General features: G+C 45.1%; 1 protein-coding gene across 1 annotated transcript in view; it reads left to right on the top strand.

The window, feature by feature from the left end:
* Window positions 1-17,936, top strand: part of POLR1A (RNA polymerase I subunit A) — a 1,786,762-nt gene that overhangs the window by 751,933 nt on the left and 1,016,893 nt on the right. The window contains exon 11 of the mRNA XM_069632173.1: window positions 16,023-16,145. Coding sequence (XP_069488274.1) covers window positions 16,023-16,145 — 123 coding nt within the window. The remainder of the gene's footprint in view (window positions 1-16,022; window positions 16,146-17,936) is intronic.

The raw sequence follows: 17,936 nt of genomic DNA, 5'->3' as shown, positions 1-17,936 counted from the left end.
TGTAGGATGTGAAACTTCCGAATACATTTGAGGGCAGAGATGTGAACTACAGGCTCCCATGGGTCTTCAGCCGGTGAATAACCCTTCCATCTAACAAGGTACTGCAATCTCCCTTTATAATGCTGGGAGTCGATAATTCTTTCCTCCTCATAGATATCCGGAGATGGATTTATGATGGGTGTCCGGAGGGTAGTCTTCCTCTGATACTTGTCGGACAAATATGGTTTTAGCAGGGAAGTGTGGAACACTGGGTGAATGCATTGCAGTGGCTTGGGTAACTTGAGCCTGAAAGCCACTGAATTGATGCGGGATAAAATGGGAAAGTGACCAGTGCAAGTTTGAAAGGTCTTGTCCATCTGGGTAAGTACTTGGTTGACAGCCAGACCAGATCCCCTTCCTTCCATTCAGGTACTTGGCTGATCTGTACATCGGCTTGTCGCTTGTATCTTTCACAACTGTCTTCCAGGTTGGTGATAGCTATCCTCTGAGCTACAGAAATGGATTCTAATAGTGAGTCTACTGTAGGTAAAGTAGAGGCCTTAAACGAGTCAGCCGTAAAGGTACGTAGGTGTCTGCCGTACATACAGAAGAAAGGCAACATCTTGATGGCAGAATGAGGGGCTTTGTTATACGCAAATTCTGTCGTAGACCGAAGGAAGGCCCAGTTGTCCTGTTTCGCATTGGCAATACATCAGATATATTGCTCCATGGTGGCATTCAGGTGTTCTGTCTGTCCGTTAGAATGTGGGTGATAACCCGCAGTGAGTGCCCTTTTTATGCCCACAGGATCACATGATGTTTTCCAGAATACAGATATATATTGGGGACCTCTATCAGAAAGTGTTGTCTTGGAATATTGTGTAGTCTTACCACATCTTTGAGAAAGACGTGTGCCATTTCTGGGGTTGAAGGTACTCCTGTCAAGGGAGAAAAGTTGGCCATGTTACCGAAACTATCAATGGTAACCATGACAGCTGTGCAACCTTGAGAGGGAGTGAGATCAACCACAAAATCAGTGGAAATATGTGTCCAGGGTTCTGCTGGAAGAGTGGGTTGTTCCAACAGCCCAACGGATTTGGACGTAGGGTACTTGCTTCTGCACATATTGGACGTATTGTTTAATGTCTGCCCGCATAGAAGGCCACCAGAAAGTTCAGTTGATTAGATAAGTTGTAGCTGCCACTCCCTTGTGACCGGCTATTCTGGACTCATGACCCCATGAAAGAACGAGTAACTGCTGTTTGAGATCTGGAATGAACAAATGGTTCTGATAGAACCACAATCCATCCCTCACAGACAAACTGTTCCGTAGAGCCGTCGAGAGGGGTCTTAGTGCCTGAAGAGATACAGACTTGACGTCTTCAAAGAACTTCAAAATTGTTCCAATGAACTTCACATCTTGAAGCAAACAGTCTTAATGAAAAAGGGGGTTTTGGTAAGCCGAGGGACTTCTGGACAGACTATCAGCTATGATGTTCTTGCTGCCGGGGAGGTAGGTGATGTATAAATCATATTGCGCAAAAAGATACGCCCATCTGACTTGACGTGCATTCCGGCATTCTATCTGTTGTAAGATCTTTAGATTGCTGTGATCTGTGCAGATCTCAAAAGGGTGCATGGAACCCTATAATTGGTGGCGCCATTAGCTCTTTCTCGATAACTGAATAGTGTGCCTCACTTGGGGTTAAGGTGCGGCATAGAAAAGCAATAGGATGTTCCAGACTCTTGTGTTCTTGTTTCAAGACTGCTCCAATCGCGCTGGCAGATGTGTCGGTCTCTACTATGAAAGACAGTCTTGGTCTGGCTGTCGGAGGATGGGAGCAGAACAGAAGGCCGTCTTTCAACCTTGGAAGGCCTTTTCAGCCCTGGAGTCCCAAGGAAAAGATACATCCTTCTTCAGTAATGCTGTGATCGGAAGAACTTGATCCGAGAAATCCGCAATAAACTTTCTGTAAAGGTTTGCTATCCCATGAAAGGCTTGAATCTCCTTCACGGAGGTGGGGGCTGGCCACTCAATAATTGAGATCACCTTGTTTCCATCTCGACTCCTTGTGCGGGTAGGATAAATCCCAGATACAGTACAGAGAGGATCGCTATGAGGCATTTTTCTGGCTTGGTGAAAAGATGATGACATCGCAGGCGCTCAAGGACATCTGTGAGGTGTTTCTGATGGAGACTGCTATGGCTGGAAAACACCAGTATGTCATCCAGGTATACAAAAACAGTCACAAACAGCAGGTCGGAGAATAGACGGTCCATAAACCGTTGAAACACTGCAGGTGTTTTTACCAGACCAAATGGCACTACGCAATATTAAAACAGGCCAGGAGGAGTACGGAAAGCCGTCTTCCACTCGTCCCCTTCCTTGATTCTCAGTAAATGATCAGCACCCCTCAGGTCGAGTTTGCTGAAGATCACTGCTCCTTCCACTGTCTCGAGAATGTCCTTGATTAAGGGCATAGGATACCGGTCTCTCACTGTGACCTTACTGAGTCTGTGGTAATCTATACAAGGTCTGAGTTCCAGGGAATCCTTCTTGGCTATAAAGAATAAGGAGGCTCCAGCTGAGAGGACTCCACGAGGAACTCAATGATGAGTTGGCTTGCATTCCCCGCCCGTCTACATTAGACAACTGGTTTTCACTAGCTCTTCAAATCGACTTCAAGATGACTGAAAGAAGATCGGAAAGGAAAAGAAATAGAGTTCCATCGCTTCCTCAGTCCGGACAACAGAAATCTTCTAATCCCGCTCAGGCTTGCTCTAGTGTGGAGCTGATGCAAATTGGAGCAGCCAGAGGTTCTTTGACCCCAACAGAAAGAAACAGACGTTGAGACAAAGGACTTTGTATGTACTATGCTTCCGATACCCACATATTACGTGATTGCCCTGAGGTACCCTCTCTGGAATACATTGAACTGAACAGACTCCGGCCAACCCAATTTGCTGGCTAGCCGCTTGAAGGCCGAGATGTAGGTCAATAGGTCCATAGAGCCCTGTTTAATATCAAGTAGAGGTTAGCCGGCCGAAAAGCCAATCTCTTGTCTCTCAAACATTTGTCGTAGGAGAATAACAACCTCAAAACGAACACAAGATCCATTCTCCTAGGAGACATAAATCTGGGCTTCAAAGACCCTAAAGACAAGATAGGCAAAGCTCTCGCTAAAGCCCTTCTAGATCTGGGCTTTACCCAACTGGTCAACAACCCGACCCACATCAAAGGTTGCATACTGGACTGGATAGCGGATCACAATTGTGACGCTGACATCAGCTCCAACATGCCATGTTCCTGGACTGACCACCTCCTGCTGCATTTTCGCATATCCTCTAAAATCTGAGGTAAGCCTACCCAACCTGTACCAGTCACCATGGCAAGGTCTAAAACACTACTCACCAAGGACAGAATTCTCCCCCTCCTTGAAACCTCCGCACTAGCAAACCCTAAATCAAACGACCCAACAGAATTAGTAAAGCTCTACAACACCAATCTTAAGGAGGTAATAGATGCTGCAGCCCCACTGGGAAAAAAGAGAGCAAACCACATACTGCATGCCAACGCATGGTTCACCCAAGAAATCCTAGCCATACATACTTCCAAACGTGCAGCACTGACCACAAGTCCATTCGTGCTCACACCAGATACCTACTTGGTAGTAGCGAAACAATACAAAAAGGCAATCTCCACATCCAAAGCATCTGCCTATAACACTAGAATCGAGAAAGCCAACTCCCAATCCAAAGAGCTGTTCGCCATTTATAATGAGCTGACCATTCCTCCCACCTCTACTCAACCCACAGAGAAAAATGAAACATGGTGCAACAATATTCACCAGGCCATGTCAGACAAAATTAAAACACTCCAGAAAATAATCAAAACACAACTCGACAACCTGCCTAAAGTCACAACAACCAAATCCAAACCCTCTGCCACAACACCAGCCACTAATGGCCCATATGACACTAACACACCTAAGCCCTTTGCCTTTAGGGAAGTAACAATACCGGAAGTCCTTGTGATCATGAAGCTCATCAAACCATCGCTCTGCAAAGGTGACATCTGCCCAGCTAATCCAATTAAAGACTATGCTACCGCCCTGGCCCCCTTCGTCGCCACATTTACATCAATGCTTCCTTCAGCTCGAGTACCATCCCACCCTCCCTTAAGAAAGCCTGGGTTTGGCTGCTGCTAAAAAAAACCTACCCTTGACCCTGACTCGCCCAACAACTACCGACCAATCACCACTGTCCCGTTCTTGCTGAAAATTCTGGACAAGGCGGCATATCTGCAGATCCAATCCTACCTGGAAACACATGACATCCTCGGAAAAAGACAATCCACTTCCGTCCTAGAGCCAGCCCTGCTTGATCTTCAGAATCAGCTACTCGACACCATGGAAAAGGCAAATCCTCCTTTCTCCTACTCCTCGATCTCTCAGCCGCCTTTGATCTGGTGGACCACAAGATCTTGTGCTAACACCTTTTGGATACTGCACACTTTCCCCAGGAAGCAACCACCTCAGCCCTCATTTTCTGGAGGGCCGAGCCATGAGGGACTTTTCCGATCACTCCTCAGCCACTCCATACCCCATTGGGTGCAGGGTCCCACAGGAATCTTGCACCTCTCCCACTCTCTACAATCTCTTCACTCTACACCTGTTCAGCTACCTAGAAGAGTTCGGTATAGCCTTTACTAACTATGCCGACGACACACAAAGTCTTCTTCCTCTATCAGGAGACTATGAGCAAGTCCCCAACACTCTCCAGAAGACATATGTGTGCATCCAGGCCTGGATGGCAGCCAATGGCCTATGTCTAAATGGGGAAAAAATGGAAATTCTTCTGGTAGGACCCAAAGAGTCCCTAAAAAACCTAGATAACAAATACAGCTCATTCACCATTGAGAACACTGTCATTACAGCTTCAGCTGCAGTGAAAACCCTACTTGTATACCTGGACGCCTCATTATTAATGGATATGCAAGTCAGCGCCATCTCATCATCTGCTGCCCTCACGACAAAAATCAAATCAACACAGTTAAACCTCACCTCTCGCCAAAAAACTGCCTCAACATCGCAAGAGCCACCATTGGTGCGAGGCTGGATTATTGCAACATCCTACTCCTGGGCACATATGCCAATAACATCAACAAATTGCAGACCACGCAAAACAATGCTCTAATGCCCTAAGCATCGCTAAGATAGAGCACAACTCACAGCCAGAAAAGATGCCCACTTCCTCCCGATCAAAGAGCGCATAATGTTCAAGGCCCTCACTATAACACACAGATGCCTCTCCCAGACCGCCCCCCTCCTACATAGCTGAACAGATACATAGACCGAAAAGAGACCAATACTCCAACCTACTCTCTGTTCCTGCATTCAACAAAGCCAAAGCTGGTGGTCCCAGCTTTGAAGTGTTAGCCCCAAAAGCTAGGAACGCCCTCCCTCTCAGCCTAAGAAAGGAAAACTCCCTCCTGGCATGTAGAAAGGCGCTAAAAACCAAGTTATTCAACTAGACTGCACATTAATGTTTTTTAATGATGTTCCGCTATAACCATGGAACACTTTCTCAACAATGTCTTTTGAACCTTTGCAATCATTCTCAAGAATCTGTTTATGCATCAAGGTGAATGTACTGTAACAGTGCCTCGATGCCTCAGGGCCGTGTGTGCGATTTATAAATCCAAATAAATAAATTGTAGTTCTGGAGTATGGGATTAGCGGAGGTAACTTAAGGGGTGGCCCAAGCAAGGGCATTGCCTACCATGTTGGAGATGAGGAAACCCCACCCTTGTGCGATATGAAGCATAGGTGGCAGGTCTAAAAGTGAAGTAAACCAAACAGGCATTGATTAAACTCCTTCACCCTCTTAGGGGAACCGTCAAACTTCCCTGCCGCCAATGCTAGATGGGGTAGGTCGGACTGGTGCGCTTCTCTGGCAGTGACCATCTGTCTCAGAACTGTGTTTTCTGCCATGAGTCGCTGGACCTCCATCTGTAGTCCTTGGACTGCGTTAACCAGCTCCTTTACTTGTTCCGCTGTAGCCATCTGTCAACAGTGTATGGTCTCACCTGATTTTCGGTGTCGCTGTCACTGAAAGAAACTTCAGATTCCGAAAGTTCGGCGGTGGTCTCTTCAGGAGTTCCCTTCTTTTTGAACAGATAGGGTCTGTTCCGGGAACTCGACACTGTTGTTGGACTGGGAACAGTACCAGCAAGAATGGCATCCTCCCTGTACAGTCCTGCAAGGGGAAAAAGCCAATGGCAAAAAAATGTATCGGTATTCCGGAAAGTTGATAAGTCCACAGAGGGATTATAGTATTGTCTGAAGTTAGTGAATCCACAGAAGGATGATGGTATTCCGGAAGGTTATTGTTCACAGAGGGATGTCTTCTGATAATGGCACAGAACTCTGTATACTATGGTACGAAGTACAAGAGGGTGCTTCCATGGGCGTAATTTTAGGGAGGAACGGGGGTGTATGCCCCCTCCAACTTTCATGGCACACCATTTTGTCCCCTTTCATTTGGCTGGGGCACTTTTTCTTCAGATGTCATGTTCCCCACATCCCCCCCAACTTTTTCAGCAAAGTTACTCCACTGGGTGTTTCTGGTCTGTCGCACCAAATTTCTTGAAGGCTTGCAGGTCTACTATACTCCATCGGATGATGGAGACAGAGGAGTATAAATAGTGCATGTCGTAGAATCCAATGAAGAGGAGGGCAGGTATGCTCAAGAGTAAAGACACAAAGAACACAGATAAAAGAAAAAAAACAGAAAAACCTGAGAAAGCGGGAATAGGAGTTAATGACCAGAAACTAAACCAAAAGGAAAGGAGGAGCCGGTACGTGGATGGATGATAAGCAAACAGGATCACGGCTCCACCTATAGATGGAAAGCAAAAGGTAAAGAAAGAACACTGCAGGGAGAGCGAGGCCAGGCGAGCAGGGAGCGAGGAGGACTCTTAGACCGGCAGAGAAAAGAAAGTCGGGAAAGGGAGAGCGATAGCCGGCAGAGCTGGAAGTGAGGCCGGACACGCAAATCGCCGGAAATAGAGAGTAAGTAAAGGGAGAGCAAGGAAAACAAAAATGTATTAATGAGTATAGTTTTAGTTACAAACCTTTTTTCGTTTGATTAGTCCAATCTTACGATTTGACAATAGAACAGGGAAAAGTAAAGATAGAAGATGGTAAAAAACAGAACAATACAATTGTGAAGCTATGCATTTAAAGAGACAAAGTTGGATTGGAGGCGTGTCCAAAAAATTCAGATTGTACACATTTCCAGAATTTCCTGTTTTATGTAGGGAAGAAGTCTTTTTTAGAACTAGGGAGGGTTCAGAAAGAACTGAAAATCCTTCCCAAAAACTTGGGACCAGAATTGTACCATTCTGAATGTCAACTTCTTATTTGTGCCAGTCATCAATGTTGTCCATCGTTCTTGGGGTGTCAGTTCAACCAATGCAGTTCGGAGCATGGCCGCATAAAGTAGTCAGAGCTTTGCAATCCATGATTATATGTCGCAATGATGCGGTTTCATTTTCGATTTGGCATAAGCGGCAATAGGAGGGAGTCAGGCCATCTTGTTTCCTTAGTGCTAATACTTCATTGGTCGGTAGGATGTTTAGTCTTATTCTTAAGAAGAGATCTCTTGTTTGCCGACAAGGAAACTGGCCAAGATACGTGGGTAGCTGATTTAATGCTCTCATTTCGATTACTCCACGTATTACAAGTTTGTATAAAGATTTATTTCTCCATTGTTTCGATCCAAAAAGATCTTTGGATTTTCTTTTTAACTTCCAATAGTCGCTGAGTTAGTGTATCCCTTGAGCAGTCCAGGCCGTCCAGAATTTGACTGCAGCCTTCTTTCCATAGTTTCAATAGGTAGTTGTTAGAGGACGTTGTTCTGTCTCTTAGGATCGCTATAGATTAAATTGTTCCGTCCAGGAGCAGTTTCCTGTAAAGATCCATGGTTTTCCAAGTTACAGCCGATCTTAATGATTAAAGAAACCACAAGTTTGGCAGAACAAGTCAAAGTCCACAGCGCTTGTTAACTAAAGAAATTAGAGAAGCACTAGAGCTGCAGGTGACTGAGAGGTGTGGGAGCACCGATGCCACCCACAGTTAAGAGACTAAATGAGCACAGACAGTTCTCAGTCTCACTGCGCTAAGGCAGTGCAATAATGACAGGTGTTCCAAGTAATTCAAGGAAAGAGGGGTTTTTCATAAGTCCAGTGGATTTAATGTCGAAATAGCCTGACACGTGTTTCGAGTCCTCATCGACTCTTCATCTGAGGTTAAACATAATGCGCAACATAATGATGGACAAAATTGTGCAACATATGATAAACAAATTCAATGAGAATCAACCATTGTGTAAATAGACAAATAATAAGGTCATAAAACCACCAGGGCAAACACAAATGCAGGTAGGCCAAAAAGAAAAACAGCAGTTACAACATATGTATTAAGATAAAATTGAATGAAAACAAACAAAAATAATGGATAATAAAAATTGTCACAATATCATATTTGAAGGGGATTCAATTGAATGGAGAATCCATAGGTTGCGGGATGCATGTGAAATACACAAGTAAGGTGTACAAATACACAGCCCCCCTGGCCTCTATGACACTTCCAATTAGTGCACCAGCAGGTCCTAATTGAGTTTAGAGAAAGTCTTTTTCAGCATTTCACCCATTCTTTTTCGCGCACGCACCCCATGCATTTGTCCTTGGGTTTCCTTTAGCTATTCGGGTAGCTGTTTTTCTGTAATCACAGTTGGTACAACATTTTATGCATGCTTTTAGTGGTGCTGAGGAATTTTCTTTCTCCTTACAGAGTTCCGCATTTGCGAAGCTGTGAGATATGATTTCGCATTTAATATTACACTTCTTTTTTCTCACCTCCACAATTACGGTTGAACAGTGTAATCGCACACCTTCTATATATATTTTTCTCTCTTCCCTTTTAGAGTGTGCATCTGGCACTGACCACGGTACATTTAATGATCAGGCTATTTCTTTTTTGAAACCTTCATGTACTTGTTATTCACTAATTTAATTCTGTTTTTTTGGTGTCTTTTGCCTCTTTGACTGCGCTGCTGTAGTCATTGCGTGGATGCATTAATAAACTCCTTGCACCTTGTTTGTTTCTTTACCTGTGTATTTCACATGCATCCCGCAACCTATGGATTTTCCATTCAATTGAATCCCCTTCAAATATGGTATTGTGCCAATTTTTGTTATCCATTATTTTTGTTTGTTTTCATTCAATTTTATCTTAATACATATGTTGTAACTGCTGTTTCTCTTTTTGGCCTACCTGCATTTGTGTTTGCCCTGGTGGTTTTATTATTTACACAATGGTTGATTCTCATTGAATTTGTTTATCATATGTTGCACAATTTTGTTCATCATTATGTTGCGCATTATGTTTAGCCTCAGATGAAGAGTCGGTGATGACTCGAAACACGTGTCAGGCTATTTCGACATTAACTCCATTGGACTTATGAAAAACCCCTCTTTCCTTGAATTTTTTGGAACACCGGTCATTATTGCACTGCTTAGTGCAGTGAGACTGAGAACTGTCTGTGCTCATTTGATCTTAATGATTGCAACGCGAATTCGAAGCGAATGCAGAGAATCGGTAATGATTTTGGTAAACCAAGGATTTACCTCCAGAATGTAGCTTCCCAAATATCCCATATGTTCCCGTGTAGATGTAACAACGATTCTGCTCCGTATGTGAGTATTGCCACTACTTTGGATCTATAGAATGTGATAATCGCCTTTATCGAAAATTTTCCATACTTCATATGGAGGATTAGTCCTTGACGGGCTAGGGCTTCTGTTTTCGTTCGGAGGTGGTCGGCCAATTCCTTTTCACCTTTTGCTTTGATTCAGCCATACTCGCAGGTATTTGACACATTTCTTCTAGTTTTTGTGAATGTAGGAATATTGTGTTGTTCTTTTAATGACATGTAGTATGATTTTGATGTATTGATTTCAAGGCCATTTTCTGCTATGTAGCTCTCAAGCTCCCGGGGGCATAGAAAACAGGCGAGGAATGCACGGAGCAAAAGCAGCTAGAACGCAAGGTGAACTGGCACGGAGGGAAGAGCAAACTAGAGTTGTAATGCACAGGGGGGTGGGCCCAAGAAGCAGAAATCAGAAGCAAGACAGAAGACTAGACCGCAACAAAGGCAAGGTGGTGGAACGTTAATGGCGGATCCTCCATCTAGACCATAGCTTCCAGGAATCTTTCATCATGACATCAGCAAGCACCCCATTTCTAATGGACTACAGGACCACGAGGCACACGGCAACCAGGGTATCCCTAGTTGAAGCTTTCCTCAGCAGAAAAGTCAGATCTGTCATACCGGAACAGGAGTCGAGGAGGAAACAAGATATTGACATGGCATTGGTGAGACAGAAACTGATCACACGTAATGACAAGGGATCGTCTTGGAGGCGGATGATAGTCTACGTCCAAGTGGGATATGAAGCACCAGTATGCAATAGGAGACCTCATCACAAGTAGTGCCTGCCTCATTAATCAACACCATGGAACCAACCGGAAGGGTTTGATGGTCATGGCAAGAAGACCAGGTGAAGAAGTTACCAGAAACTGCAGCTGGTTCTGCTAGCTCCATCAGCCGCCAGTGACGGGAAGTCTCATCAAGGGGGTGTTCATGCTGAACGAGGAATAAACAAGACAATACTGATGATCTAGAAACCAATGCGGCAACCCAACAAAAGGCAATTTGCCCTGCACTGCCGCAGAAGAGAGTGACCAAAGACGGGGATCGAGATACCCCAGAATGAAGAGACTGGAAGGCTACAAGCTTGAAATGTGAGACAGACTCAATAACACGAAAGTGAACAATCACAAATGGATGGCTGCAAACAAGGTCAACACGTTAAGATGGTAGAGTTTGGATAATTTTTGGTTTGTGTTATGTGCGTTCTGCTCTTGGTGAAGGAGTTTGGTTTAGTTTAGTTTATTCATTTGTATTGCGCACCAGACCCGAGGGTATGAGGGCGCATGAGCAGCAAGGTGATTCAAAGCTTGGTTACAGGATGCTTATACTTTACATTACATAATTATACTTTACATTGCATAATTACAGTGTGACGATGAAGGAACATGTGTACAGTTTGGCAGGAGAGAATGCAGTAGGAGGGATGATGACATGACGCAGGCTGTGAAATAAAAGCTTCCCGCCCTTCCGGAGGCGGGCAGTAGCTACTCGCAACACCTTGTGGTTACTTGAGTGAGGCCTCCCCTTCTTCGTGAAAACGGAGCACTCATGACCCTGCGAACAGCAGTTACAAAAGCCGTCATGTGGAGCCGTCATATGGAGTCTTTATTATGTATGGATCTGCATTTTTTCTGTACAGTGCCCGAAATATCCTTGTGTACTGGAGCCATCCATTGCAGTTTTATTTTGTTGTTTTAATGTTGTGTGGGCTGTTGAGGCGACATTTGATGTCTGTTTAAAAAAAAAGTTATGAAAAAAGAAAAATAAATATGTATAAACTCTAGAATGCGAGGATTAAAAATAAGATCCATACAATATGTAAAACGAATGTATGTTTGGGCGCATTTAGTGTACACACCACTAGAGGGCAGTAAACGTATACCAAATATAAAGAAAGGTTTCAGAACATGGATTTGTTATGACCCAAACGAAGAAATTGATGCAAAAAGAGGATGTTAGGTTATGTTCTGTTTGGTAATTTTTGTAATGCGCAACACGCCCGTAGGCCTCAGTGCGCAGATCAAGGACATGCAAACTACAACAGATAAAAATTGGGGAGAGGACAGATGAATAAAAATGCTGGGGGGGTGGAGAGGGTTGTAAGAACGACTACATTTTTTAAACGTTGAAGCCAAAAAATAGAGTCGAGGATAGTGTAAGAGAACTGGAAAAATAATCATTAATAAACAAAAAAGGGACAGTTGTTTAGGGGGTTTTCCCCCTGGAAAGACAGAGGGGTGGGAAAGTTAAAAAAATGAAAATGAATCACAATGAAAAGGGGATTTATCGCCAAAATGTTGGGGAGCGGTCAAAAACACAGAAGACGGTACTTTGACATTATCAGTAAAAAGGTGCTGCTTTCTGCAAAAAAAGAAAAGTAAAGAACAATAATAAGTGACATTTCGTTGAGAACGTTTCAGGTGGATTTTTTCGGCACATTTGAATTTCGTGGAATAGTCCTAGAGCCCTGGGGAACAGGCAGCCTGTCCGCTGGATCCAGCTCCTGGAATGCTGCAGCAAAGCAGAGAATGCTTAAGGCAGCAGAGATCCCGAACAGGCTTTCTGAATGCCCCCACCACCCACAAACAATGTGCTAGAGAGGGTCACCCCGAGCCCAGTCCATGGTCGCCATCCCGGATCTGTAGTATGCCAGGCGTAACTCCCTGGTTCAACCAGGGACGTAATTTGGGGGATCACTGGGGGTAGTAACTGCTATCCCCGGCTCCACCTCTGCTACATCTAGACCTGTCCTTGCTATCCCAGGGGCTACTGGACAAAGAGGCAGTACCAAGAGCAGTTATATCTGCGTTGCACCTGAAAAAGGCAGTTGTAAATGCAGCTAAATGTGCCACAGCTTTTTTTCACCTGGAATCTAGACCTCAGCTGGAGAAATAACAGAAATGCAGGAAAAACCATGAAGCCGAAGAATGCCTGCATGGTTGGGTTCAGAGGCAGCGCTGTCTGCGCAGCTTATACCCAGTACTGTAGCAACAGGAAGGATATGGGGCTAGGTCTATCTGGTGGGAATGACGAAGAGCACTGTGCAGTACTCGGGGACCGCACAGCATGAACGCAAATCTCATTAGTGTTTCTGGTTATCTGCTTTGCACATCCAGTGAGTGTGATGAGAGGGGTGTGCCCCAGTGGCTTCTCCCACCAATCCTGCCTGGGCACTGTGTGACCCGCGCCAGATCTGCCAGACCAGCGTCACAGGCATACTGTAGATAAACGCAAGGCGAGATAATTAATTTACATGAAGTTTCCCTCCGCCTTTGTAGTACACCATCTGTTGCTTCTTCAAACAAAAGAAATATATATTTGGAAGGATAGCTCAGGGGCAACACACGTGCATTGGGAACAAGAGGATGCAGTGCAACACGGGTTCAGTTATTGTTCTAGTGCTTAGAAGTCGGAGGAGACTGGCATTAAGCAACATATAAAGGACCAAAGAAAATAATAACATTGGCCTTTTCTATGGGTGATGTCATGGAGCTGCTGCCGCTGTTTACATTTTAAACATTTTTGAATCCTGCAATTACTGTGACCTGCAACACATCCTTCCCCTCTACCTCCCATCTACCAAAAAGAACTGTTGGTTACTAACCAAATAAGCAAAACTGAAAGATGATGGCTGGAAGGTTTCAAATACCACTGGCACAGCTCTACGTTTGCGGCTCAATGTTATGGAGGCTAGTACTGGAGACTTAAGATGTTGTACTAGTGACGAACAGATGTTGGCAGAGAGTGTTTGAGATGTGATGCTTTGTAAGAGAGTTGAAATGCATTGAATGCAGATGTTTGAGGAGGGTAATTGAGACTCCCACTGTCGGGGAGTTTGAGGGTACTGGAGACTTAAGTTGAAAGTTTGCTTGAGGTCGATGGTGTTGGAGAATGCTGGTGACAAGTTGCTGGAGGGTGGCAGTGTGCAAACATGAAGGTGTTGGAGCAAGGCATTTGAGGTGTAAGGTTTTTGGTGGGCGGGAGTGGGTGCCAGACATTGAAAGCTGTTGACAGAGGGCACTTAGCTACTTGCAGTGGATGGTGGGGTGCCCATAGTGGAAATGGTTGGTGCATATTCAGGCTCTGGATGACTGGCGGGAGTGGGTTGCTGTGCAATGGTGCAAAGTGCACTATTGACAAGAAAATCCCAGCGCGTATTGTCCAAGTGTAAAAGCATGAAGTGGTACAGCCTCTGACTCTCTTCTGGTTGAACTTGTGTTGGCCTGTTGCTGTTTCCAGTCTGTGGCCAAGCACTTGGTAGGCACTAGATGTCTGCGCTTGGGCAGTTAGGCCTTTTCAAGATGTTCTGTCGGATTACAGTTTAGCCTGAGTGATGTTCAATAGCCCAGGTTGTTGTGTTGGAAGTCTGCCAACACTCACAGTAATTTGGTAATATGGAACTATACACACTGATATTAACGCTACATATGGTGATCCATTCTTGTATGAAATGTATATCATATCTTCCTTAGTATACTGAGTAACAATGCCATGTGATGCCGCTTCCTGTTTTGTCAAGGGTTGTAAGGTCATGTGCCATTACTCCCATGATGTCACTTGGGGGCAGGGTCCAGTTACATCACGTCCTGTGATGTCATCAGAGGTCAAGGGTCACATGATGTCATTTCCGCTACCCCAGGCATTGTGGTGAAATTACGTCCCTGGTGCAACATCAGAACCTGCAGATTTATAATTTGATCTCCACTCTGGACCTCGGAAATGGCTGATGGGAATTGTATTGCTTTGGTTGGGATGCCACCGGTCCTTGTGCATGGGATTTCAAACTCACAAGATATGGCTAAAAAAGCCCTTGTCACCCTCCACTGACCCGTTACATTCACTGCCAGTTAATAGAACTTTGCAAAGAAACAACATCCAGCCCCTCAAAAACTGCTGCTAAATGATCCTAACTGCTAGGCACCCGTTGACTCATTTGAAAGGACACCACCTACTATCATTTTGGTAATATAAATACTAATGGACCCCCAGCAATCACATTTTAAGGAATTTAGAGCTCACCTGCGGTTCCTGTCTGTATATAAGCTCACTGTCTTCAGAGCTCTGGTTCTCTCTAGGCTGGTCTATATTGCAACAGCCCCTTTCTATATTGCAACAGCCTCTTTCTAAATCTGCCTGCTTCTGCTCTCCGCCCTCTGCAACCCATCCAGAAAAGGACTGCAAGACTTGTCCTTGGCCTCAAGGCCAGGGATCGTATCTCTCCAGCACTGAAATCTCTGCATTGGCTCCCAGTGGCTGTGAGGATTAAGTCCAAGACCGTCTGCATTGTCCACAAGGCCTTCTGGGGCCTGGGGCCACAAATCCTCCAACTTTCTCTTTGTAAATACCTTCCTACTCGAGCTCTTTGCTCCTCCACCTCCAACTCCCCCAGGGTCATTTGCTCCTCCAAGCAACGAGTTGGGGGTAGGTCTTTGGCCGGGGACTCCCTTTGGAACAGCCTCCCTGCTTCTTTGAAACTTGAGGAGAACCATCTCCAGTTCCGGAAGCACCTCAAGATGTTCCTCTTTGCTTCTGCCTTCTCTCTTCCTCTCCCCTGCTGATCTGTGTCAGTTTCTGCATTGGGCATTTGGCTACCCTCGATTTCGGGCCCAGATCCCTTGCCCACCCTGCGACTTACACGCACTGCTTCCGGCAACCCTTGCACCTGGGTCTGTATCTGCAACCGTACAGTCCCCCCACTTGCACTTATTTGACTCCCATTGTCTGCACTTAATTCATGCACTTGCTAGTTGCCACCCGATAGTAGCGCTACCTATAGTTGTTGTAATCCTGTGTTTTGCACTTCCCACATCTCCCCTCGCACTTTCCCCCTTCCCTCTCCCCTACACCTGCGCGTTCTCAATGTCACTGGGCCTAGTAAGCGTGTTGTCTTTGTCCTCTCTTGTACCCTTCCCTTGCTTCGCCGTGCCCTTAAACACTTGTGTATTGGCGCAATATAAATGAACTATATCATATCATATAATAATGCACTATTACGTTGTGTCCTAACACTCCACTGACAAACATGCCCCTTTGGGGACCAAAAAAAGACACCGACTGAATTAAAACGTATTTGTTCATTCCTAGACGCTGCACTTACGCATAGAGTGGACTGAGGTGTATTGGTCACTAGACGTGCTCTAACTTTTAAGAGCGAGTGAAGAGTGTGTAGCATAAGGAAGCAAAGAGTTCTTGTTTGGGGTAGCTGACTTTTGAGGTTTATGTTGCTGATAGTGAAGTGCCATTTTGTATTTTTTTCACGCTTCCAGATCTTGGAGAAGAAGGAAGGCCTGTTCCGGAAGCATATGATGGGGAAGCGCGTGGATTACGCGGCGCGCTCCGTTATTTGTCCGGACATGTACATCAACACAAACGAGATCGGCATCCCCATGGTAAGCAGGCGACCGCAGCTCGTGCACAGATGTCCTGTGATATGGCCTTGGTGTGTTCATGTGATGCTCTCATGACCTCTTTAAGGCGAAACGCGGCTGCCCCTATGCAGCACATAGACTTATTTCCGTTTCTCCATCTCGTGCTGCTTTCATAGAAGAGCTTGCTCTGTGGTAGATGCAAACATGGCGCATGCATGGCAGTCACAGACCATGTTCCTGCATGATGTCTTGAGCAGAAAGTAGAGCAATTCCCTGATCTGCCTGTCTCAAAGCTCTACCTCCACATGCACACTGTGCATGGTGTTGTGATAAGCCAATTAGTGGTAATTGCCCTCAGATACTAAAAATGATGCGTGATTATTTTCTAAAAAGGCTGGCCTTTACTAATTTACAAATGCTCTACATTACTCAATATTGAGTAAACAATTGTGTGTATCGTTGAGATTTCTAGTGCGATGTTATTTTGTATATAAAACAAACAATATTACAGCCAGCGTATCCCCTTTTGAACGTGGTGGTGTCCCCACACGTGTGCGATTTTAATATTGCAGTGTTGGTGATCCAGACCCTGCGGTCTCATTGGCCACGGACTCGGATACTAGATGTGTTCTTATTTGGATTGCAATGAATGCTCTTTCATTTCGTGCATGCTCTTTTTCTGTCAGTTAGATGTGCATTTTAGCACCTGCTCTACTTTTCCCAGCATGCAGGGGCATGTCTCTGTTTCTCTCTCGCGAGGCTTTGGGCCCAACGGTGTGAATGTTCATCTCCCAGGATGCATTGTTTGGTCTCATTGCTGCAAATATTCACATCATCGACAAGGGTTGCATTATTGTGACTTGCTGCTGCAAATCTGGATTGGTCGGGGTCATTGTGTGCAGGGATCCCGTGTCATGACTCCCGACCTCACTTAGGTCACAGTTCTGACCTGGTCGAGGAGTTGCATTCTCTTTCCCAGACTTCCCAGTTCTTATTTATAGGGTCTCCTCAATTTCTCAGTAGCTTAATGCTTTGGTGATCGCACATTGGGTTGTGGTTAGGTCGTACCTGAGTCGCCTTGATTTCTCGATAGCTTGATGCTTTGGTGATCGCACATTGGGTTGTAGTTAGGTCGTACCTGAGTCGCCTTGATTTCTCGATAGCTTGGTGCTTTGGTGATCGCACATTGGGTTGTGGTTAGGTCGTACCTGAGTCTCCTTGATTTCTCAATAGCTTGATGCTTTGGTGATCGCACATTGGGTTGTGGTTAGGTCGTACCTGATAGGGTGGGTTCAGTGCATCGGTTGGTTCATTGGTGGTCACACATTGGGTTGTGGTTATGTCATACCTGAGTCTCCTTGATTTCTCAATAGCTTGATGCTTTGGTGATCGCACATTGGGTTGTGGTTATGTCATACCTGAGTCTCCTTGATTTCTCAATAGCTTGATGCTTTGGTGATCGCACATTGGGTTGTGGTTATGTCATACCTGAGTCTCCTTGATTTCTCAATAGCTTGATGCTTTGGTGATCGCACATTGGGTTGTGGTTAGGTCGTACCTGATAGGGTGGGTTCAGTGCATCGGTTGGTTCATTGGTGGTCACACATTGGGTTGTGGTTATGTCATACCTGAGTCTCCTTGATTTCTCAATAGCTTGATGCTTTGGTGATCGCACATTGGGTTGTGGTTATGTCATACCTGAGTCTCCTTGATTTCTCAATAGCTTGATGCTTTGGTGATCGCACATTGGGTTGTGGTTATGTCATACCTGAGTCTCCTTGATTTCTCAATAGCTTGATGCTTTGGTGATCG

This window comes from Ambystoma mexicanum, chromosome 6q (genome assembly GCF_040938575.1).
Source record: "Ambystoma mexicanum isolate Mex_15411 chromosome 6q, UKY_AmexF1_1, whole genome shotgun sequence".
NCBI classification, from domain to species: Eukaryota; Metazoa; Chordata; class Amphibia; order Caudata; family Ambystomatidae; genus Ambystoma; species Ambystoma mexicanum.
This window is presented reverse-complemented; position numbering and strand designations above follow the sequence as displayed.